The sequence below is a fragment of the Chanos chanos genome, chromosome 7 (genome assembly GCF_902362185.1).
Source record: "Chanos chanos chromosome 7, fChaCha1.1, whole genome shotgun sequence".
Lineage (NCBI taxonomy): Eukaryota > Metazoa > Chordata > Actinopteri > Gonorynchiformes > Chanidae > Chanos > Chanos chanos.
In genome coordinates, this window is record NC_044501.1 from 38,683,842 (window position 1) to 38,706,238 (window position 22,397).

The 22,397-nt window shown below is 43.6% G+C and overlaps 3 protein-coding genes across 4 annotated transcripts in view; 1 reads left to right on the forward strand and 2 right to left on the reverse strand.

The window, feature by feature from the left end:
• Positions 1 to 8,451: 8,451 nt before the first annotated feature.
• On the reverse strand, positions 8,452 to 10,380 carry nicol1 (NELL2 interacting cell ontogeny regulator 1). Its single transcript, XM_030780704.1, has 4 exons — positions 10,320 to 10,380; positions 9,871 to 10,002; positions 9,356 to 9,444; positions 8,452 to 9,272 (listed from the first exon to the last, which is right to left on the reverse strand). Exons 2-4 carry the CDS (start codon positions 9,998 to 10,000, stop codon positions 9,201 to 9,203), a joined length of 291 nt encoding a protein of 96 aa, XP_030636564.1. The 5' UTR covers positions 10,001 to 10,002; positions 10,320 to 10,380; the 3' UTR covers positions 8,452 to 9,200.
• Positions 10,381 to 11,657: 1,277 nt separating this feature from the next.
• Positions 11,658 to 17,901, forward strand: nelfa (negative elongation factor complex member A). Of its 2 annotated transcripts, none has more exons than XM_030779944.1 (11): positions 11,658 to 11,868; positions 13,201 to 13,372; positions 13,767 to 13,928; positions 14,067 to 14,156; positions 14,406 to 14,533; positions 14,724 to 14,793; positions 15,300 to 15,388; positions 15,563 to 15,691; positions 16,114 to 16,386; positions 16,622 to 16,721; positions 16,999 to 17,901. In XM_030779944.1, exons 1-11 carry the CDS (start codon positions 11,659 to 11,661, stop codon positions 17,181 to 17,183), a joined length of 1,608 nt encoding a protein of 535 aa, XP_030635804.1. In that variant the 5' UTR covers position 11,658; the 3' UTR covers positions 17,184 to 17,901. The 2 variants fall into 2 exon arrangements, with proteins under 2 accessions (XP_030635804.1, XP_030635803.1); XM_030779943.1 differs by having other exon boundaries at positions 15,563 to 15,674; positions 16,079 to 16,386.
• A 968-nt stretch (positions 17,902 to 18,869) lies between these two features.
• faah2b (fatty acid amide hydrolase 2b) overlaps positions 18,870 to 22,397 on the reverse strand; it is an 8,945-nt gene continuing 5,417 nt past the window's right edge. The window contains exons 7-11 of the mRNA XM_030779979.1: positions 22,219 to 22,336; positions 21,542 to 21,661; positions 20,673 to 20,784; positions 19,548 to 19,736; positions 18,870 to 19,177 (exon numbers count right to left, since the gene is read on the reverse strand). Coding sequence (XP_030635839.1) covers positions 19,002 to 19,177; positions 19,548 to 19,736; positions 20,673 to 20,784; positions 21,542 to 21,661; positions 22,219 to 22,336 — 715 coding nt within the window. The 3' untranslated portion in view covers positions 18,870 to 19,001. The remainder of the gene's footprint in view (positions 19,178 to 19,547; positions 19,737 to 20,672; positions 20,785 to 21,541; positions 21,662 to 22,218; positions 22,337 to 22,397) is intronic.

Below are 22,397 nucleotides of genomic sequence, written 5' to 3' on the forward strand. Positions count from 1 at the left end.
ATCCGGGCAAAGCTGTACAAGTTCTGCGTGAAACGAAAGGGGAACAAAGTCGTGGCTCATTGAAAGAGATGAACTCGTGCGATTCACAACGAACCAGAATAGCGTTAGACTCTTCACAGAGCCGCAGATGAAGTCGCTGGTTTCTACCACGCTTTCATTTTAATCGTCCTAATGATCTCCTTGCCTCACCCTTGACCTCCTCGGCAGCGGAAAGGGGGGAGGGGTGTATCCCATAGGTCATGCTATGTGACCAGGACAGCCCATTCCGCCCCTCATTTGGAAGGAGCAAAAAACTTCAGTCTCAAGTAGACAGGAGGCTTCACAAGGCAGTGAAATAACGCAGAGCGAGCTAGTTTAGAAAAACTACCAATATCCGAAACGTGAAAGCAGAGTTATGTTTTTCTTTTAAATGCTGGAACAGCTAACATTCCATTCGTAAGACCTTGTGAGGTTCCTCAACAGCTGAACACTCAGAACTTCCAAACAGCAACTCTCTGACCTCTCCTTTGCCCAATAAATTGCACTTTTGCACAATCAACTGCACTAACACCCCGAACAACTCACCTACCTGCGCAGTGCCAACGCTGTTGCCAGTAATTCGCTGTCCGTGTCAGGTGTGCTTGTTATGTCTAGGTTCGTAATATGTAGGTTGTTTTTTTTTTAATATATTGTTTTTTATATTGTATGTTGTAGAAGTTTTACTCTTTACTCAGTACTTTGTTCTTACTCAGTACTTTCTATTGTCATATTTATTACTTCTTGGGTTTTTTTTGGTTTTTTTTGTTTTTATATTATTATATTGTTGTTTTTGTATTTATTGTGCGTTATTTATTTGTTTTACGTGGTATTTATTTGTATTTGTTTTATGTGGCACCTTGGTCCCTGTGTAACGCAGTCTCGTTCCCCTGTATGTATGAGTCATACATATGTGGAAATGACAATAAAAGCAGTCTGAGTCTAAAAGATGTCCTCATAAACTCAAGGAGGGGGCTTACAAATGTCGTTTACATGCGCTTTTTGCTTTGTTTCGGTATAGTTTTGTCCTTGTTCATTTTACGAAGACACGCATTTGAGGTAGAATGGAAAAAAAAAACATATGTATTCTCTTCTCTGAGCTTTTACAGTGTTAGAGAAAGATGCAGTGAAAGAGCCAAACTGCCAGTTTGACTTCATGTCTTTTATTTCCGTTTTTTCACAGCTGTCTCTCCCTCAGAGGCATGTAACATAACCTCATTAAAGTTCCCAAACTTGTTTCTGCTGCTTTTGCCTGAATGTTTGTTCCAACTCTTTGCGCTTCACAGATTATAAAGGATCACGTACGCTACGCTCAATGGATGATGCATTTAAAATAAATAAATAAACAAATAAATAAAAATTATGTTTGAGTCCAAGGGCTAAGGTCAGGAATGGTTTTTTTTTTTCTTTTGTAGGGGTGGGCGCTTGAATTAGTCAAATCAGAATTAGTTCCAGAATGCCTGGACACACAAGTAAGGAATGAGCCCCCCCCCCCCTCCCCCTGATGTCTAATGTGGGAGATCGACGGCTTGCAAATGAACCTGTTGAAAGAAAGAGGACTCTCCTCCCATGAAAGGACTCTTCTGTGTGTGTGTGTGTGTGTGTGTGTGTGTGTGTCTGTGTTCACGCTCTGCACCCCGTATAGGAGCATGAAACCCCCATGTATAGCGCACACATACTCATTCACATGCTCAATAAAAAAGAGGGGGCATGTTTTCACCATGCTGATACAAATAAACGAAAACAAAACAGCCGAAGAGGTGTGAACGCACCCCGTGTCAAGACACGGGGTCATATCTCAAAGGCCTGGGAATAGCTGACCACAGCTCTTGCCAAAAAAGTATCTGTCTTTAAACCTCAAAGATAAGCACCGGCTTTGGCCCTTTGGACCAGTTGGCAAGTTTTGCTCGACTTAGCACACGGTCAAGTAGGTTAGACCTGACGTGCCTGCAAATCTGGGCTGTGATCGGTACAGATCTTTTCCAGCGGAGTCGGACGTTCGTTTGTGAGATATCGCGGGCTTAGGTTAACACTGTTCTCTGTGATCATGTGACTCTGTTTTTTTGTGTGTGTTTTTTTTCGTGTTGCGTTAGTCACTTAGCTGTGGCCACAAAGCGGACGGTTCACTCTGTTACGACACTTTCGCATGATTTCGATTTGTCACGATGATATTGATGAATTCGTCTCATTAAGTGATACAGAGAAGACGGCAACTGGAGAGGAGAGCAGCACACGTCTGCTGGTGTTTTTCGCTCGTGTCTGGCAGTTCCGTCATTCGCAAACAAATTCTTTATACGTCAGACCGTCTCAAATGAAGTTCTAAAACACGGTAACCGAAGTACTCCGGAACAGGGGTTTTCAACCAGGGGGTTCGCAAACCACTTGGAGTTTGTGGCAGTTACTGTAGGGGTGGAGTCATGGGTTTACAATGGAAAGGTCAATGTCGGATTAAATTCACTTAGTTAAATTCTGGAGAAGACATCTGAGGAAAATTATTGAGGTTGAAGGGATTTAACTGGCTGAAAAAAGTTGTGAATTCCTGCTCTAGAAGATGTAAACCAGAGGTCATATTTGTTGTTAAAAAAATTCTCTAAACAACAGAAAGAAAAATTCCGCTAAGAGAATCGAGCATTATCACTAGGGGGACGTCCATCATGTGACCACAACAGACACGCAAACTGCCCTAATCTTAACCTTTAGCACAGTTAGATAAGGTTAACTAGCATCCATTATCTGTTTTGGTCCTGAAGACCACTCCTCAACAACATCTTTATCACGAAAATGGACAGAGTGACTAAGCATTTGAAGAACAAAGACAATGCTTATCCAATGGTATCTATACACGCCGACCAAAATACCGATGTGAAATATTACGATGACAGGCCCGTACAGAGGGCATAGAGGAAAGTCTCAAACTCGAGGTGGGTGACTTGATCCAGGTGTTGGGACATCTGTTCTGTTCACTGTGGGGGGATGGTTGGAAGAAGGCAGGGTTGGGGGGTGGGGCGGGGGGGGCGTTCAAAGGGTTGCACATCCTGGACTCTGAAGAAGGTTCTGGACACAGGACATTGTTTTTGTGGAATGTTTGAGGCAAGCACAGATAGCACAGGAAAAGAATTTGACGAAGTAAAGGATATTTATCCATCATGATTTTTTTTTCCATCTCTTTTTTTTTCTTCTTCTTTTTTTTTTCATCGCAAAATCATTCTGTCATTGGTCTGAGTCATTGGTCTGAGTAAAAAGTAAAAAAGAAAAAAAAAGTATATCTTCAGATGAAATATTAGAGTAGGATTGATGAGGTAACATTGGTCATCTCTGAGTTAATTTCAGAGAGTTGATATTTTTGATTGTGACTGTAGGGTCTAAATGTTTATTCCCTCTCTCTCTCTCTCTCTCTCTATATATATATATATATATACATATATATGTATGTGTGTGATATCTTAGGACTGAAGATTCATTGTGTTTCCCCTTACTTTGCAATTCTCATTTTGGCTGGAATACTTATTGTGAAGAACCTCTGTGAATGTGTGAATGTGTGCATGTGTATATATGAGTGTGTGTGTGTGTGTGTGTGAGAGAGAGAGAGATGTGCCAGTACCTCTGTTTTTAGGCTTCCTGGCTCTAATAATAATCTGTTCTATCTGTACATGTCCTGGGATGCCCACTGACTGCACACAGTGTCCTCCTCTGGGACCAATGCCCACAGCCCTGGGCACTGCACTACCCCAAGTCTGATGCCACAGAAGGGCACAAAGGGTCAGCCGCCGCAGACCTAGACCAGAGAGAGAGAGGGAGAGAGAGAGGCAGTAAAAAACAAAAAACAAAAAAACAAACAGGCACAAACCGGATTTGATGTGCAACTGGGGAGAGCTTGGTAAGAGAAATGCGGTGGATGCAGCGTTAAGATTGGATCGTGCTCTCCTTGAAAAGTGCACACCCATTTTGGCTTTGGCTTTGTTCTTTGTCTTGAAAGAGATGAGATTCAGACTGAGCAGTGGTTGATGTAATCGCATGTAAACACAAGAGTCGACACGGTGCGGGTCAAAACAGCTAGCGCAGAACACCGCGACTCGCATTAACCACGGGTTAACGATGCTAACGGTCAGGTAGTGCGATGCAGACGCGGGTTTTAGCGCAGACGTCGGCGCTGACGCTCAGAACGGCTAACGTGTACAGAGCGGCTAAGGCAGACGGGGGCGGCTCACGGAAACAGAGCCGCGGGTGTACGTAAAGCAGGTACTCCAGACAGAGCAGCTAACAGAGCAGCTGACAAGCCTGCTTAATTAGTGTAGACACAGCGCTGACCTACTGTGAACAGACAGAGCGGTTAGCACAGATGCACCCTCATGGTTCAGGTGTCTGACCTCGGCCTTTTCCCTCCAAATTTCGTATTCCGCCACCTTCCCTCCCTCTGTCCTCAGAGTTCCCGCTTTTTTCTGCCATTCCCACCGCAAGTATTCTCCCTCCCTCATCTTTTTCATTCCTATTCCTCCCAAATTCCCTATTCTGTCTCTCTTTCGCTTCCTCTTTCCTCTTCTTCTTTCCTCTCTGTTGGTTAGTGTAGCAGGTCTCAGATCAGCTTCCCAGACTCATCTCTTTAACGTATCCCTAACATTACTGTTCCGAGAGCAGTTGTAGCTGTGGGTGTAAGTTCTCTGTTTCTCGTCCCACTGTGGTGAATATTTCATCAGAGATGGCCAGGCCTATTCATAGATCAGCCTGCTAATGAGTAATTCATTCCAGCCCTCTGCAAAAATATAGATACATAATTAATGCTTTATCATTGTCTTTATTTATTTATGAAAGCCTGTGAATGTCGGAGCCATGCTCCTCCACGCCCCCACCCCCCAAAAACACCCCCATCTGCACCCCACCCCCCACCCCCCAGTCACCTCAGAAACTCTCACCCACCATACACTGCTAAAAATCCATTACATCTCATTGGCAATGCATCGTGGGTAGAAAGAACATCCGTTGGCATCTCATTTAAAGTGTTTGAGCTAAAAATGAAACAGACAGCATAGACGTTAGAGTATCACAAAGTATTACAGAGTATCGGGTTATTAGAATGTCACACCAAATCTCTGAGGTTATTTCACTATAAATTCAAATCTGGAAGACATTGACCAGAGCAACATCTTTGTACTTACTGTTTGTTTGTTTGTTTGTTTGTTTTTAATTTTTTTTTCTTTACATCTCATACTTTGTTAAATTGGGTTTTGCTAACTCTACTTGATATAAATTTAAAGGAATACATTTACTTGACTCAGCAGAGATGATGTGGGTGCATTATGCTTTACAGTAAAAGTAACAACTTAAGACAGTTGATTAACGTGCGTTTCGTTTTGGATGAAAGTGGGAAAGTGCTGAAATTCCAATGTTTTATTCATTACCACAACTGAGAGTGAAGCATTTTATGAGCCTATAAACAAATATACACAGTCTCTGTTTTCATGCTGATTAATCGAGTTACACTGTGAAAAATACCCGAGGTACTCAGACAACCTTATTAGGACATAGTCCCGTCTCATAAAATTCATATTTACACAGGCCAGATCACAGTCAGACAGAAATAGTATAATAGTATTGCTGGCCTGCCTGTGACCGCGGGGAGTGTGTGTGCGTATGTGTGTGTGTGTGTGTGTGTTTGAGTGCATATGTGCTTTAAAAAAGTTGTGATGTAAAGTTGCGTAAAAAAACCGTCGTCTTCCTGTGTACGCTGACCTCAGTTTCCTCCCTTTGCCTCGGTGCAGCCTTCGCCCTGTGCATCAAGTGCGGTTTCTACGCTGCTGTGGGTCTCTTCTCTGGTCACTGGACTTTGCCTTTGCCTTGCACTTTCACACTATTCTTCCGTCAGCCAGTAAAACCCTCAAAAACAGATAAACAAGCTCCCTAAACAAGATCACATACATATACCCGCGCGCACACGTGGGCTCGTGTGTGGGCATCATGACAGCAAATACGTGTGTGTGCTATGTGTTCTCACCTAGAGGAGTGTTTCATACTGATCCGGTTGTATGACAGCTCATCACTTCATTCATCATGGTGTTTTTGTACTGGCGCAGAAGAAAGTGAGATCGGATTAGATCAGCTCAACATTCAACATTAGAGGCCAGAGGAAAATCCAAGCTGTCTTCAGTTTGTTTTTATTTAACCCGTCGCTGTTGCTTTAGACAGTGTAAGCAAAATGTCCAAATTGTCACGTTAGGGTATTCTAATCTATTTGTGCATGGCAGTTTTAGGTAACTTTTTAAACTAGCATAATACAGCCTAGCAGGAAATTAGACCTAATGTCCAGACCTAAAATAAGCTCTCATTTAATATGTGGGTGACATCCAAAATTGTCCTTAAAGCTTTTATTCCTCTCACTGCAACAAACCCAGGAGTTTGTCGAATAATTAGCTGGATACGCTCGGAGGGAGATAAAGCGTGTCTTGAGGACGCGCCTGTCCTGTTCGGTTTTCGTTGTTTTTCGTACTGCGACATTGCCCGTGGTCTGCATCACTGTGGGGATGGCAAAAGTATCGCCGGGTCACTGCAGCTCCGCCACGAACAGGGGGCGCCATGAGCATCTCGGGACTTTTTGCGTTCACTTCTCGTGGATCTATTTATTTCCCTAAACCTGCTGTCTCTGCAAAGCCCTGCTTTTAAGCTGTGGCCAAATTGCTGCAGTGATGCGGCAGAATTAACACAATTTTCTGTATTGGGGCTCCCCCTAGTGCCTAAAACAAACACCAGACTTTTATACAAATTATAACACCAGACTTTTATACAAAATATAACATTACAGGACTCTCAGTGTCTTCTGTCAGCAGATAAAAACTACGCCATTGGCTGAGAAGACAAACACAGGCAGCAATTATGATTCAAGAGCTTGTTTTGAATTACTCTATGTTTTAGTTATTATAATAATGTACTAACTAATCAAACTGAACAAACAACCTGAACATCTGCTCTATAAGAATGTATAACCTCTATACATGCTGTTAAGTGGTTATAGTCTTCCTTTCCTCAGATGTGTTTGTTTTAATTATATGCTCGTTGTCCTGGTAGTTAAATCAAAGCTTAGAACGTCATGATCTTATGATAGGGTTGTTTTGGGTAACCTTTATAAGAATGTTTTTTTTCATTACAACATTAGTCAGCTGTAAGCAAAACGGGAAAAAAAAAGAGTATTGTGTTTTTTCTGTTCTCCTGTCCCCTCCTGGACTCACACACACACACACACACACACACACCACCACACACATATATGCCCACAGAGTCCATTCAGGGTGATGGAGGGTGACAGATGGATGATGACAGGTGACTGCAGAGGTTACTGGAGGATGAGCGTGAATTCCGGCAGGTTTGAAACTTTTTCAAAAAAAAAAAAAGAAATATGGATTTATTTAGACATAATCAATCTACCTCTGCCTCTGTAGGCTGGCGAATGTGTAAACCAGCCAAAGACGAATACACACAAACACACACACACACACACTCACACACACACAGTAAACCAGACAGGAACAGTCTGACTTTCTCTCTCTCTCTCTCCCTCTCACACACACACACACACAGAGTCACACTTTGGAAATGACAGCCATTTCTTCAGGGTGCAATCTGGCCCTGTTTTTGTGATTAATGCTTAATTCCATCATTAGACACAGTCATGTTTGCTTCTGTAATATGTCACGCTGTACTGGAACTTTCTTTTTCAACAGAGATCAACCCCTATTGTGAAACCATCCGTGACTCAGACAGGCTACACAAGACAGCTCTCAGCCCTGAAAAATAATATCACTTCTGAATCTCTCATGTTACAGAAGGTCAAATATACGAGTGGCTTTTTAGTGGTTTATGACTACATTTCACGATTTAATGATTTCAACAGCAGATAAAAAAAAAAGCTCGTTAAAAGGTATTCAGCTAAATACAAAAACAACAAAAAACAAAATTCATGCTAAAAATCCAACACAGCAAATGATTCGATCTGATTATTGAATGAGTCAGGGCTTTAAGACGCAGTCCGACCGAATCTCAAGACCTAATGCAGATGAGCTCCCCTCACTGTTCTGTTCTACGCCGTGCAGTAAAAAGCTACCACCGTAGAACGTGTGCTGTTTAAGAATTTTAATGTAAAAGAAAAATTACAAATACAACAGACATGCAGTTATATGAGACTTAGTGACTAACTGAGATCATATCCTCTGAGATTATTCAATATATTGATGGTTAATAAAAAAAAAAAATATCTGTAAAGATATGGGGCACCGTTAAAATGCTGTTATTTCTATGAGAAAGTCTTGAAAAACGACACGCTATACGACGGTTCTTTACCAAGAACATCTGTCAACATTCCTTTTTATCTGTTTAATACAATGGGAAACATACACTTTTCACATTAAGAGTTGTTTTACAAACTAGATAAAAAAAAGTAACGGTTACATTCTCTAGATCATGTTTTCCAAAATGGTTCAAAATGAACAACAACAAAAAAAAAGATTTTAACTACTGTCTAGTCTATCCTCATGCTACAGTATCTACCAAAACAAAAACGTCAGCTAATAAGCTACGCAAATTTTGACAAAAGATTTCAACTTCACGAATCAAGACTGCAATTCCATAATGTTTCACTTTACTCTAAAACAGGGCCTTGCTTGTACCGTCTCTGTATATTTTCACAATCAAAGTGGCGTTACCTAAAAGAAAACAAGTGTCATAAACGTTTTTTTTTCCCATACATCTGATCTAAAACGCGCACATATAACATGAAAATCAAATGGTAAATACACACTATTCTACTGTGCAAATTATATGCTTTGTATGACGCATGTCAATCACCTCTTTCAAAGTATACTACATCTTATTCAAAGACCCTTCTATCTCGATCTCTGACTTCACAAAACAAAAACGATATTATAAAATCTAGCTCTGAAATATAGACTATTGAACTTATATATGACATAAAATACTTATACATTTGCGTCCTATAGCTTCTGATAGGGTGATGTATAATTCTCCATCATTAAGAGTACAATGAGTGCAGTTCTTATAGAGATGCAATAGAGAGCAGGTGACAGTGTCCATGGTTACTTTGTAAAGGTTTGTAAGTGAATGAGTGAATGCGTATTGCAGGCAGTCGGTGCACATGGGTGTTGAATGGTCAGCTGAGTATCCGTTACGTGTGGCCTTTCTGTTTAACGCAAGGTGCTGGCGGGAACGCAGTCACACAGGGCCTTTCTTTCCGCCCTCAGGACTAAATTCTCAGTCTGAAAACGAGACGAGACAAATGCGGTAGAGTTAGCAACTGCGACTGAGACCATTTTGTTCAGACAGAATACGAGGAGCTTACCCGCGAGTCCAGGTTAAATGCCGTCTTCTTCAAATCTTGGAGCGCCCGCTGCATGAACTCGAATGCGTGACAGTCAACGCAAGGCCGACCTGACAGGAAGCAAGAATGGATGAGTCATTTAGGCTTTGATGTATTACTGCAACCTGATTTAAAGCACCAATATTTAATATAGGTTACTGGCATTATCCTTGAGGCGATGATCAATGTTTTCTTCATCAAAATCGTCAAGGAAAGGAAAAACTAGTTCAATGCTAAATCACATTCTGACCCTAAAAACACGATCTACACTAAACCACTAGATATAGTTCCCTCTAAAAGTACTGAACAAGGCAGTTGTCTTTACACTTTCTGTCCACAGCGAAATACAGAAAATGTCTTTTTGTATAGGGGCCTGTGACGGTGCAGACGAACCATTATTGACTAACTGTGCCAAGGTATGCTGAATTCAATAAACTCAATAAACGATTTTTAATGTTGTGTAGGAAGACAATACTGAAAAAGGCAAAATCCCTTACTCTCGGCAGGAATAACTGTGCCTGCTTCTGGATCAGCATTTGTCGGCCTGAAACAGAGGATCTGCACTGCCAGAAGCAGCAAGATCCCAGTCTGAAACGCACTGGCTGACCTCATACTGTCGTTCGACATGTCTGCAGTCAGAGAGAGGGATGCGATTACAAAACCAAGAAGAATACAGCAGCAAACAAGCTTATTTACAGTAACATTTCCGTAATTTCGATGTTAAATTGGCTAATTATGATCATTAAATGCGTTTTAAACAACATGGATACTATTCCCTTTTGTCTTTCTTGCGAAAGATCGCGCTTTATGCTGATATCCTCTCATAACCAGAGGAGCCAACGGTCGAACGCGAAACACAGAAAAATGACAGCAGGCTAATTTAAAATCTCGTCGTCAATTCTTTGAAGGGAAATGCAAAGCATATACTGAAAAAATTGATATTTACCTGTGAATCTCTGTAAAGCACAGCAACCCCTTTACGTACCCGCCCCTTCTACGCTAGAAAGCGACGATTTGATCAAGCGCAAAACTCGCCAATAGCGTGCCGTGGATGTGCTCCACGCAGCGCCGTAGCATTGCTTTGATTATATACAAATATTTTATGCGAGAATTGAACGTTTTTACACCTTTAAGTTAATACTGATATATTAATAATATCAGCAGTGATGCTTTTGAAATCACGTAAAATAGCAACTGTGATTAATACTATAATATTAAAATTCTTTCCGGAAAAATGAGTATTGGTGTCGTTAGAAGAAACAGATTATAGCTCAGTTCATAAAAACACAATTTTCCGAACAGGCCCTACTCATAAAATGCACACCACGAAACTTTATATCACGGACGAACATATAAACTGAGATAAAACTATTCGCTAACATTTTAGGTAGGTATCCAGAATAAGTGACATATTTTAATAAGTGATTATAAGTACTCTTAAATAATTTATTTTTATTGCGAAAAATGTTCAGGTATTTTGTCTACTGAGGAGTTATGTAAAAAAAAACAACTGATGTCATATAATAAAGTTAATGTGGGAAAGTGCCTACTCGACCAGTAACCATTCATTTTGCGACCCTTGAAACATACTCTTCATACTCATGCAAAGTTAGAGTATGGTGACGTTTATGTTCAGTGTTAATGTACTGTGAAAACGTTGATGTATTGACTAATGTTGATGTACTGGTTACAAGACAAATAACCAGCCTCATAAGGGAGAGATGGGTCCTGACAGTTGTAGCAAAGGTTGTTGAAAGAGACGAGATACCTAACTCCATTGCATTATCACGTAGGAGAAGCCGAACAAAAGTGTAGCCTATAGTTTGAACGTCTTAACGACATTTTATTTTATCTATTTGTATGTTAAACAAGAGAGCAGATGCTTATAGAAGTTATCATGAAATGCTCATTGGTTTAATACTCGCCCCGGTTTAAGCTGTTTTCTGGACTGTAATTTTGCATCAAAGTTTGTGGTAAGTTTTATTCAATGCGGGATGAGTTCCTTATTTTAAGAGTGGCGGCTTGTATGAAAACTAAAGCATAGTTCTTGACAAACTGCAATTTTAATTAACTCAATCTCGAATTCTCAAATGCCTGCAATACAAATAAACAGCAATTTCCTCTTTTTACTGCCTTATATGGTCACACTTCCTACTCCTCATAAACTGCTAGTTACTTTTCAGCAGGAGTCGTCCATCTGGGTCTCACTTCCTATTATCTGTGGTTGTATGATTTCTTAGGTAGCCTGTTAAAATGCCCGAACCCATTGCACTTCTTTTCCTAAGATGGCGTCGATGAGGGATAGCGACACCGGCCTGTGGCTCCATAACAAACTAGGATCAACAGACGAGCTGTGGACACCTCCTAGCATTGCCTCGTTACTTACCGTGTCGGTAATAGACAACATACGCCTCTGTTTTTCAAATTTGTCACCTCCAGTGAAGTTGAAACTCTTGCTGGGGATGCTGCATCTCCCGCGCAGGACGGTTGATGAGGTGGGTCTTAAGTGACAACAAATCACAACTTGTGCTAAAACTGAGTTTTTGAAACGCTTATCGTTTTTAAGCGATGTCTTTTACTCCTAAACCACATGCTCCTTCGATCTCCACCACTTATTTGTCATTTCTGTCACCTGGTTCATATTCTTCAGCAAGCGCAGGAGTGTGCACAGACACGGTTGCTGCAGCAGTTAGCCAGCTGGCTATGCTATGCTACTGTCGTATCTGTGGAGGGGGAGGCGAATCTATCGTTTGACACGCTGTTTAACAGACTGCAATGCCAATATAAAGGAAAAGCTGAATTAAGTCGGAAGTTTGGAGCCATTATGGACCTCCTGGCTCATTTGTTAGATAGCTAAATTGCTTGCGAATAAGCAAATAAATGGGTAGCATATATAGCCGATAAGCTAACTGAAATATGTTGCTTTCGTGCCGATGGTCCATAGTGTGTTGAATTATTGCCTCGTCTCGTACTCTGTGGGTGTGTTTCATTTACAGTGCAACTTAAGAAGTCGGAGTGTCAGTGTACACTGTCTTCACCCAACGTTTCACGATGCTCATTTACCGTAGAGCGCTACACAGACTTTACACCTACAGTTGCAACACTGTACGTTCATTCGTGCTGTCAGTCACCCACCTCAGTTACCTTGACGATATTACGGTACGACACGCAGCACCAACTTAGTTAATAAAGCACTGTACGGAGAAATGGAATTTTCATGCCCACAAGGCGGGTTTGGAAGACGGTGTGGTTAGTGCACATCTGTCAGTGAGGCCAGTGCGTGGTGTTCTATCTCTCTCTGTTCGTGTTAATAAATATCTGTACTGTTACATCAGGTAATTTACCGTACCATAGAAGAGAACATATAGCATGGGTTCCAGCACGTTTCTCATTCGGAAGTGAGTCCGCAGCTGTCAAAGTTATACATTTTTTTCGGTTGGCCGTTCTGTATGTGCTATGATCATTTGTCTGACGTTCATATACCCGGGTGACTGTTATGTTCGCTTATGTACGTTAGCCTATATATTTTGCTGCAGATCAAGTTGAGTAGTGTTTGTAAAATTTGCCACTGCCTTTAACAATTTATTCACAAGGAATAGAGTGGTCAGGTATTACATGTGTTCCACACCTCATAGGCAAACCAGACTCATTGTGTGTATTGTAAAGGGAAGAGAGGCAGTTTCTAACGTTTTGAGGTAATTCCATCAGAACAGAGACTTGAAAACGAAACCATCTCAAATATCGCATGAATCTTAGAGATGGTAGAAGTGGAGGGCCGTCTGTTCTGTCTGGATGTGTCTGATCTTGCCTGGTCTGGGATCCTGCAGATGAAGGAGGCGCTGTCAGAGATAATTCAGCTGGCCACGGTGGACTCAGAACCGTGGGTACTCATGGTGGCTGACATCCTCAAGTCTTTCCCCGAAACGGGCTCCCTGAACCTGGACCTGGAGGAGCAGAACCCCAACGTGCAAGACATCCTGGGCGAACTGCGAGAGAAAGGTCAGTAAGGGTAGGGTAAGGGTAACTATGCCTAGGGTCAGACGACCACTTCGGGAATCATTCTGCCCGTCGGCCTAGAAGAACTTTTTTCTTCTGGTGCATGTGTGCTGGAGCCAGTTTATGTATGTGTTTTGGTATTTCTCTGTTTACTTTTTTTTTTTTTAGAGAAGACAGTTATCTATCTGCACTGAACAGTAAATCGTTTTGGGGTTTTTTTTGTAAGCAATTAAAAAATATTTTGCATTGTGGTGTTTCTGTAGTGTTGTTGTTTAGTTGCATTTATCCAGTCTCTCTCTCTCTCTCTCTCTCTCTCTCTCTCTCTCTCTCTCTCTCTCTCTCTCTGTCTATGTCTTTGAATTGAAACCTGTTGATATCTGTTTTCCCTCCCGCACAGTGAGTGAGTGTGAGGCGTCGTCCATGCTACCTCTGGAGTGTCAGTATCTGAATAAGAGTGCTCTCACCACGCTGGTGGGTCCCCTCACACCCCCAGTCAAACATTTTCAACTCAAGAGAAAACCCAAGAGCGCCACCCTCAGAGCAGAACTACTACAGAAATGTGAGTCTGACACTGTGTGAGTGTATCTGTGTCTGTGTGTGCGTGAACACTTTTTGTGGTTATTTATTTATTGTTCCTGATGCTGTTGTTGTTGTTGTTGTTGTTTTACCTATTACTGTTTACTGTTTATTCACACAGCCACAGAGACAGCTCAGCAGCTGAAGAAGACAGCAGGAGTGCCTTTCCACGCTAAAGGCAGAGGCCTGGTCAAGAAGATCGACACCACAAGTCAGTGGCATTACCCTGTCTCTCTCTCTCTCTCTCTCTCTCTCTCTCTTTTGTCCCTTTTTAAAATCACGTGTCGCCTCCCCGGCTTTTTCGACGACGCGGCCGAGGGAGCCCGGTCGGCCGACGCGTTTAAAGAACCACAGAGCGGCAGACGTGTGTCGGCGAAGGACTTTTAGAAGTGTGTGTGCTCTCTGTCTCTGATGTGAACCTGAGTAAATCTCACACGCTTGTTTGTCTTTGTCCTTGCAGCCCCGCTGAAGGGCATTCCCAAGGCTCCATTCCGGAGCCCCACCAATCCCAGTATGTTCAGCCCGCCCAGCAACAGAACGCCCATCGCCCCGGCACGGACCCCCCTGCGCAAGGAGAGAGGCGTCAAGGTAACGGCGCCGCGTTAAAGACCCCGGGTGAAACTCCCCCCATTCGGTCATTATTCGGTCAAGTATTAGTTCTCTTTCGCTAATAGCTGATACGAACGCGGTAGCCGAGAGATTTATCACCCTGAGATGGAACAGCCTGTGAGAGATTTGTGTCCTGATCCTTGTTTGTTTGTTTTTTTTTTCTGCTCAGTTATTAGACATATCAGAGTTAGACATGGTTGGAGCAGGAAGAGAAGCCAAAAGGAGAAGAAGGACATTGGGTAAGTTCAGTCACACTCTTTGGTGTCAGCTGCTCTTATCTTGACCTTTTTGTCCTTTGGCACAACTCTGTCCCTGGCGTGACACATGTTGAAATGTCCTCTGACAAACTCTGATCCAACCCCCCCCCCCCCCTCCTCCTTTCACTGTCTGTACAATTACACAATAAATGTCCTGAGACGGATCTCACGTCACCTAGATCTTTTTGTCCCTCGATCCCTTAGAAAGACGTAATGTTACATCCTTATGGTCAGACAACCCAGTGCAAAACAGAGGAGGATGGGCTGCCCCCTCCGAATATTAGCTCCTCCCAAGGTCTTTTTCCTTCATGGGGAGGTTTTTCCTCGCCAGTCTATCATTAGCCTTGCTCACTGGGGGTTTCGCTTTCTTGGTATTCTGTAAATCTGCCTTGTGACCGTCGCCAATCAAAAAAGTGCCATACACAAAGATGTTCGTTTTACTGATTTTTTTTTCTTTTTTTTCGTTTTTTTTGTGCTCTCGTTCACAGACACAGAGGCAGGAGAGAAAGGTGCCAAAGAGGAGGCGGTGGTGGAGAACGCCACGCCAGACTACGCCGCTGGACTGGTGTCCACACAGGTAGTCATGGCAACGCAGCCTTTCATCAACAACACTCTCTGCTTCAAAAGATGACCATGTTAAAAAATAAATAAATACAAAGTGTGATGGTTGTGGTTCCGATTTCACACTGACGCTTTGTGTTCTCTGTCTCTCTCTCTCTCTCTCTCTCTCTCTCTCTTTTTCTCTTTTCAGAAATTGGGGCCTCTAAACAACGAGAGCACGCTGCCGTCGACCAGTTACCTGCCTGCAACGCCCAGTATGGTGCCCGCCTCCTCATACATTCCCAGTTCAGAGACGCAGCCAGGTTGGTCCCAATGCCCAGTAGATCTTTCACTGTAACAAGTCACTGCTCCGTACGGGCGCCTGATCTAATAACACATCACTGAACATAAGAGTTGCTCACTAAGCATTTTTGTGGTGCGCATTGGTATTTTAATCTTAAATTAATGAGGGGGTGAACCAGCCAAGTGTGCAAAGATGACGTCTGGATTTCTGTGATAGTTGTGCCAACGTTATATATAAAGCCCACTGTGAGAAATGCAAAGATGTCAAGATCTTTTCTGAAACTCATTCATTCATCTGTTTGTTCATTCACTCATTCATTTATATTTGTATGAGAGCTTTGCTAGGTAGGGTTTCATTATCCCTGTCAAAATACTCATCCGTTTTTGTGTTCTTTTCTGTCCCTTTTGTTTCTTTTTCCTCAAGCGAACGCTGGAGGTTCGGGGCGGGAGGCGCTGCAGTCCAACCGCCAGCCGGAGGAGTCTGCCACGCCCGGCTCGGCCGCGCTCCCCGGGCAGTTCAAACAGCGCACGCCCATGTATAACGCCAGCACCGCCAGTCCCACCGCGCCCACCTCCCCCGCCACGCCCGCTAGCACACCCACCAACAACGCTCCGCCCACAGCCACCACCCCGACACAGCCGGAGACCCCCACGACCCCGACCGCCCCCGCCCAGCCCGCCCCCACGCCGGCCCCCCAGCAGGCACAGCCCAAAAAGAACCTCTCGCTCACGGTGAGATCCCGACGGCTCAGGCCCGACCTGACGACGACACGTGGTCATTTTAACATAGCGGAGAAAGGCGTTCAAAACTACCATGTAGTTTTACCTGTCTCTCTCTCTCTCCCCCTCTGTCTCTCTCTCTCTCTCTCTCTCTCTCTCTCTCCCCCTCTCTCTCTCTCTCTCTGTCTCTCTCTCTCTCTGTCTCCCCCTCTCTCTCTCTTTTTTTTTTTTTTTTTTTTTTAACCAGAGAGAACAAATGTACGCTGCACAGGAGATGTTCAAGACGGCAAACAAAGTTACGCGACCAGAGAAAGCCCTCATCCTGGGTTTTATGGCGGGATCCCGAGGTAGCGTTTTGTTTTTTACGCACGGTAGAGCACTGATACCCCGGAGAACAGCCCATAACCTGGGCGGTAATCTAAACTTATTGTAGTCGCTGGCACTTAATGGAAATTCCAGACAGCTGCGCTGTTGCGCAGTTGAACTAATTTGCAGGTTTAATTCTGTCTCTCACACACACACACACACACACACACACAGTGTCCTATTCTCTTTCCAAACACACACACACAGATTCTACATTTTTGTGATTCCTGTCTGTCTGTCTGTCTGTCTCTCTCTCAGAGAACCCGTGTCCAGAACAGGGTGACGTGATTCAGATCAAGCTGAGCGAGCACACGGAGGTCCTGCCCAAGGCTGACGGGACGGGGGCCACCACCATGCTGGTGGACACCGTGTTCGAGATGAATTACTCCACGGGCCAGTGGACGCGGCTCAAGAAATACAAACCCATCACCAACGTCTCCTAAGGAGAGAGAGAGAGTCCACGGACTGACTTACGACACACGCGCGCGCAGACACACACACACACACACACACACACACAAGGCCTTTACCACCATCTCCTGAGGAGAGAACCTGGGGCATCTGATTAAATCGCACACACGTACATATGTGAAAATACATGCTCAAACATGGGCCAAATTTTGAGTTGGGGGAGGGGGGGGGGGTTTGGAAATGACTTTAGGAGGGTTGAGGGGGACATTCTGTTTGGTCTTACCTCAGTTTCTCTCTTGGCGGTCCCACATGGCCAAAAAGACAGGGACCTTCTTACTGATCATTTCATTTTGTTTATTTGGTTCAACTTTTTTTTGTTTTTGTTTTTTTTGCCTCTGTCTTTGTTTTTAAAGTTCCCCCCCAAGAGGTTTCAGAATATCGGGCGGAAGGGGGGGGGGCAGCGGAAAGGGGGCGGGACACACATTTCGATGGAGACTTTCTGTACCTTTCTTTTGACTGACACTTGTCAATATTACTAAAGCTATGGTACAGGTTGCCCACACTGTTGTCAAAAAAAAAGAAAGAAAGAAAAAAAACCAATCTGTCCATCTGCTCTGTTATGAGAATGTAAAAATATTGACGTTTGCGGCTTTTGACTGTCCAAACGATAAAAAAAAAAGAAAGGTTAAAAAATAAAAAGACAGGTCAGGCTGGGTTTTCGCTGATCAGGTTCTTTTGGAACATTCTGGAGAATGTCTGGGGTTTTTTTTTGCAACCTTACAAAGAAGGGATAAAATAAAGCAAAACATGTCCAGGCTTGTCTTAAGTCTACGCTGTTGAAATCTTTGCTTTGGAGCTTCAGGACCGCATTTGGTTCTGAGTCTCTCAACCTGACCCTTAACTTATTGCCTGGTCCCAAAGAGAAAGAGAAAGCGAGAGAGAGAGAAAGATGAGGGCTGGTGTGTGTTTGACGCCTGTTTGTTGATCTAGCAATTATTTCATCTCACTGAACAGTTCTATATCTTTGCGCAGGTATCTACATAAAGTAAGAAAGTTGTCACCTCCTCTGTATAAATTCGTTTATTATGTCACCAGTTCTACGGACCCGCATTCACATCAGACAATTAGTAAGACGGCAATTAGAAGTCATTAAAAAAAAAAATACTGCATTTTCTACTCTACCGAAACCCTCTAGATCAGGAGCAGGCAAATCCTGTCCTGGAGGGCCGTGGTCCTGCTGTTTTTCTTGTCGACTAACTAAATACAATCTCGGTGAAGAGCGTGCTCACCTGTTCTCAAGGTGAAAATCAACAGGTAGCTAAGAGGTGAAAACAAAAAACCGGGAGGACACTGGACCCCCAGGACCGGATTTGCCCACCCCTGCTCTAGATGAAACTGGCTTTGTCAGAAGCAGAATATAAGCGTGTTAATGAAGTAATTGAATTTTTCTTCTTTTTTAATGAAGTGTGATACAGGACAAAGGAGCTGGCTCCATGTTCTGTATGAGGGCAAGTAGTAATATGTAACTCTTATTATTTTGCAGCAGATCAAACTTAATTCACTGCGTTAACTGCATTTATTTTTTCCTTTGGAGCAGAAATAAATATGAATGGAGAAGGGAGGCTGAAAATATGTCCGAAAACTCAAACTATCTTTCACATGTGCGAACAGTACTGTCCTCCACCCAAACTCTGCTTCCACTGCGACAAAGACAGAAACCAGTTATGAGCTCTTTAATCACAAAGAAAGCATAAGGCCATTTCAAACCAAAAAATCCACTCCCTCAGTCATCAGCGTGGTTCTCAACGTTCAATGGTTCTCAACATTCAGCTCTTAACTAATCAGATGTTTTAGGCTGCTCCAGGGTCTCTCCACCCTCCAAAAGCTTTCTCCAGGTAGAGGGCCATAGCCAGGCCCAGGTGGTCCTGCAGCTTCCCGGCCACCACTTGCACTCCCAGGGGCAAGCCCTCCACACTCAACCCCAGGGGGCACTGAGTTACGGGCAGACCCAGGATGTTGAAGATTCCTTTGAAAATGGACAAATGTGTGTTGTTTGTGTGTGAGTAACATGAACTGTAAATTAAGAGTAAATTAACGTGAATTCTCATCTACATTGATAGTGACACCCTTGAAAGCACACGTTTAATCTAGACCAGGGTGTAACACACACGATTCAATTTGTCATTTTTTCCTGATTGTATCATATGTGTTGGAGTTAGAGTGCTGATCTGAGATCAGTTTGGCATGTCGTAAAGCCACTAAACATAATTACATGGACTGAGAGAAGCAGATCCTATATCAGTCTTCATACTCATACTTCATACTCTGTGAAATCTGTTATCGGTGCATGCTTGGTTGGAATGTGGTATTACGTAAACAGTTAGATTCCATACTACCTGTGTAAGAGAAGTTGAAAGGGGTGAAGAGTGGATGGTGGTGTTTGGGGGCCAGTTGGGGGTGTGTGGGGTACAGCAGCACCCCGTCAGTTCCCAAGAGCTCCTCTATTTCCCGCTGAAGCGCCTCCTTCTGCTTGAGGATGAACTGGGAAGGTTTAGAGCGTTGGGTCATCTCCACCAGAGCTAGCCCTGTTTCCATGACAACGAACAACGGAGGAGTGTGTCAGGGATCAACGTGCTACATCGGTATTCCTTAGACCAGGGGCGGGCAAATCCGGTCCTAGAGGGCCGTGGTCCTGCTGTTTTTCTTGTCGACCAACTAAATACAGTCTCTGATTGGCTGAAGAGCATGCCCACCTGTTTTCAACGTGAAAATCAACAGGTAGCTAAGAGGTGAAAACAAAAAACCAGCAGGACACCGGCCCTCCAGGACTGGATTTGCCCATCCCTGCCATAGACCCAGGTCCAGGAGGTCCAGTTAATGTTAACGTCAACCAAACACTGCGGTCTGGGATTGCCTCAGCACGGAACGCCCCCTGTTTTTCCTTTGTAAACATACAGCCTCTTAATTGTTAGGGAAAAGACATAAGACCAACGGGACTTTGGACCTTTGGCACCAGATCTGAGGAACCGTGTGCAAAAATGCGACTTGAGCAGATGTGCGTTTGGAACATAAATAGCTTGGGAATTTTTTGACGCCCCCGGGGCCGTACAATTCCACACGCTACACGTCACAGCTCCGATGACATTCCATGTATTTTAACATACCTACAGTATAGCGCGTACACATATTCAATACAGACATCTTCACATCGACAGTCTCACGCTTCGAGATAGGGCGGCGCCATTTAAATTTCAGTTTCACACCAAGTCAAACGGTCGGATTAAATTAAACCGGTAATAACGAACTGTGAAAACACTTTGACGGTTTTACGGACCTATTTGGACATTGGAGTTCCTGAATAGTCCTTATCTGGAGTTCTTTTTTATGGTCTGTCCTTAAAATTTATGGGTAGTTGGCGATAAAAGCCCTGGAAACAGAGCCGTACGGAGTCCTGAGGACTGACTGTGAGGTGAGGTGCCTGTTGTAATGCTAGAGAGGCCTTTTGATGCGGCGGTGTTTACCGATGGCAGGCACGGTGTGAGAGGACCGTCCCATCATCCATTTCACCAGCTCCCAGACAGGCCACACCGCTGGTCCGCCCTCAGCCATGTACTCCTTGAAGGGTCTGGGCCGCTGGGGAAAAAAGACCACACGACCGTCACATCGCAACGTGGAATCTAAACGAATGCTCTCACGATCGCTGATCTAGGATCAGCTCGTCTGTGGGTTGTGTGTTTTTGGTGGTTTTTTTTGGTTTGTTTTTTTGGTATTTTATGTATATTATATTTTGTGTTTAGTCAAAGACTGAATCTGTGTTAATATAATACTACTTATTAAGGCTATGAAAGGCAAAACAGATCCTAGATCAGTGTTCTTATTCAGAGAGACGGGACACACACAGCCCTGTGTCTGGTCCTCAAGGGGCCAGATTCCTGCTGGGTTTCACTCATACTGGGTTTCATTAGGGTTTCATTTATACCCGAGGAAACCTGTATGGACTCTGCATATACAGTTTCAGATATGTGTGTGTGTGTGTGCATTCGTGTGTGAATGAGGGGGGGGGGGGGCCCAATCCAAAAACCAGCAGGGACTCTGGACTTCAGTGATGGGATTGCATACCTTTCAGTCTTAATACACACAATAGTCTGGTCTTGATTCTGTCTATACACAGATACATGTTCACTTTACTGATGCTCCTACCCAGAGTAACTTACAGTTATTTTCTATGTCAGGGTCTAAACACCTCTGGAGAAACCTTGTGGTTCGGTGCCTTGCACAGCAAACACGTCAGTAATGAACCGTCACGCGTGAGATAACAACCCGCAAGCCTCCGTTTACGAGGCCGGTTGCTACGGCAACGCTAGCACCTGCACAGCGAGGGTGAACAGACCTGTCCGTTGTCGTCGGGTAGGCCCATGTAGGTGTCCCATATCTGGAAAGAATACTTCAGCTGTGGGACACGCAGTTCTTCCACTTTCACTCCCAAGTCAGCTTCTAAGCGCTCGACCACCTGGAAACAACAAAAGATCAATCTCTAATCAACACTCGCAAAAATGGGTTTTTTTTTCTTCATGCCATTTTTAATTAAATACATTGATCTTTCTTAAAAAAAAAACAACCTTAGAACTGCACGGGTTGTAAAATACTTTGATTTTTATTTTCATATCTCTTGGTTTGGAGACTTACTCTTGTGACCAAGTTGCCTAAAAACCCACATGATGAATCTCAGTAAATTCACAAGTGTTTAAATTTACAAACTCAAAGAGTGTTAACCCATATCACCATCTCAGCGGGGTGAGAGCAGATTAACTCCCTCGGAGTTCAACTGACACTAGAAACTAGGCCTGTCAAAGTTGCCGCGTTATAAACGTGTTAACTTTGACTTTGGCTAACAGTCAAAGTGAAAGGTCGCACGTTAACAATTCATTATTAAACGCGTTAACGCTTTAATAACTGTTAAAATGAACGCGTTAATAACGTGTTAACACATCAACTTTGACAGCTCTACTAGAAACATCAACGATGCAGCTGGTGAAAAGCGAAGTGTAAGTATTGCATGTCTCTCGCCTTCCGCTGGGCTTGAATGAGCTGTTTGTCCACGGGCGAGGTGAACGGAGAACCGCCATCGTGCGGGACGGAGAAGAAGCGAAGTTTCTTCAGGTCCACCTCCTCAGACAAAGCTAACCTGTTCACACAAACAGGATTAAACAACACCGGGTACCAACGGGCTATTCCGTCTCTGCCCT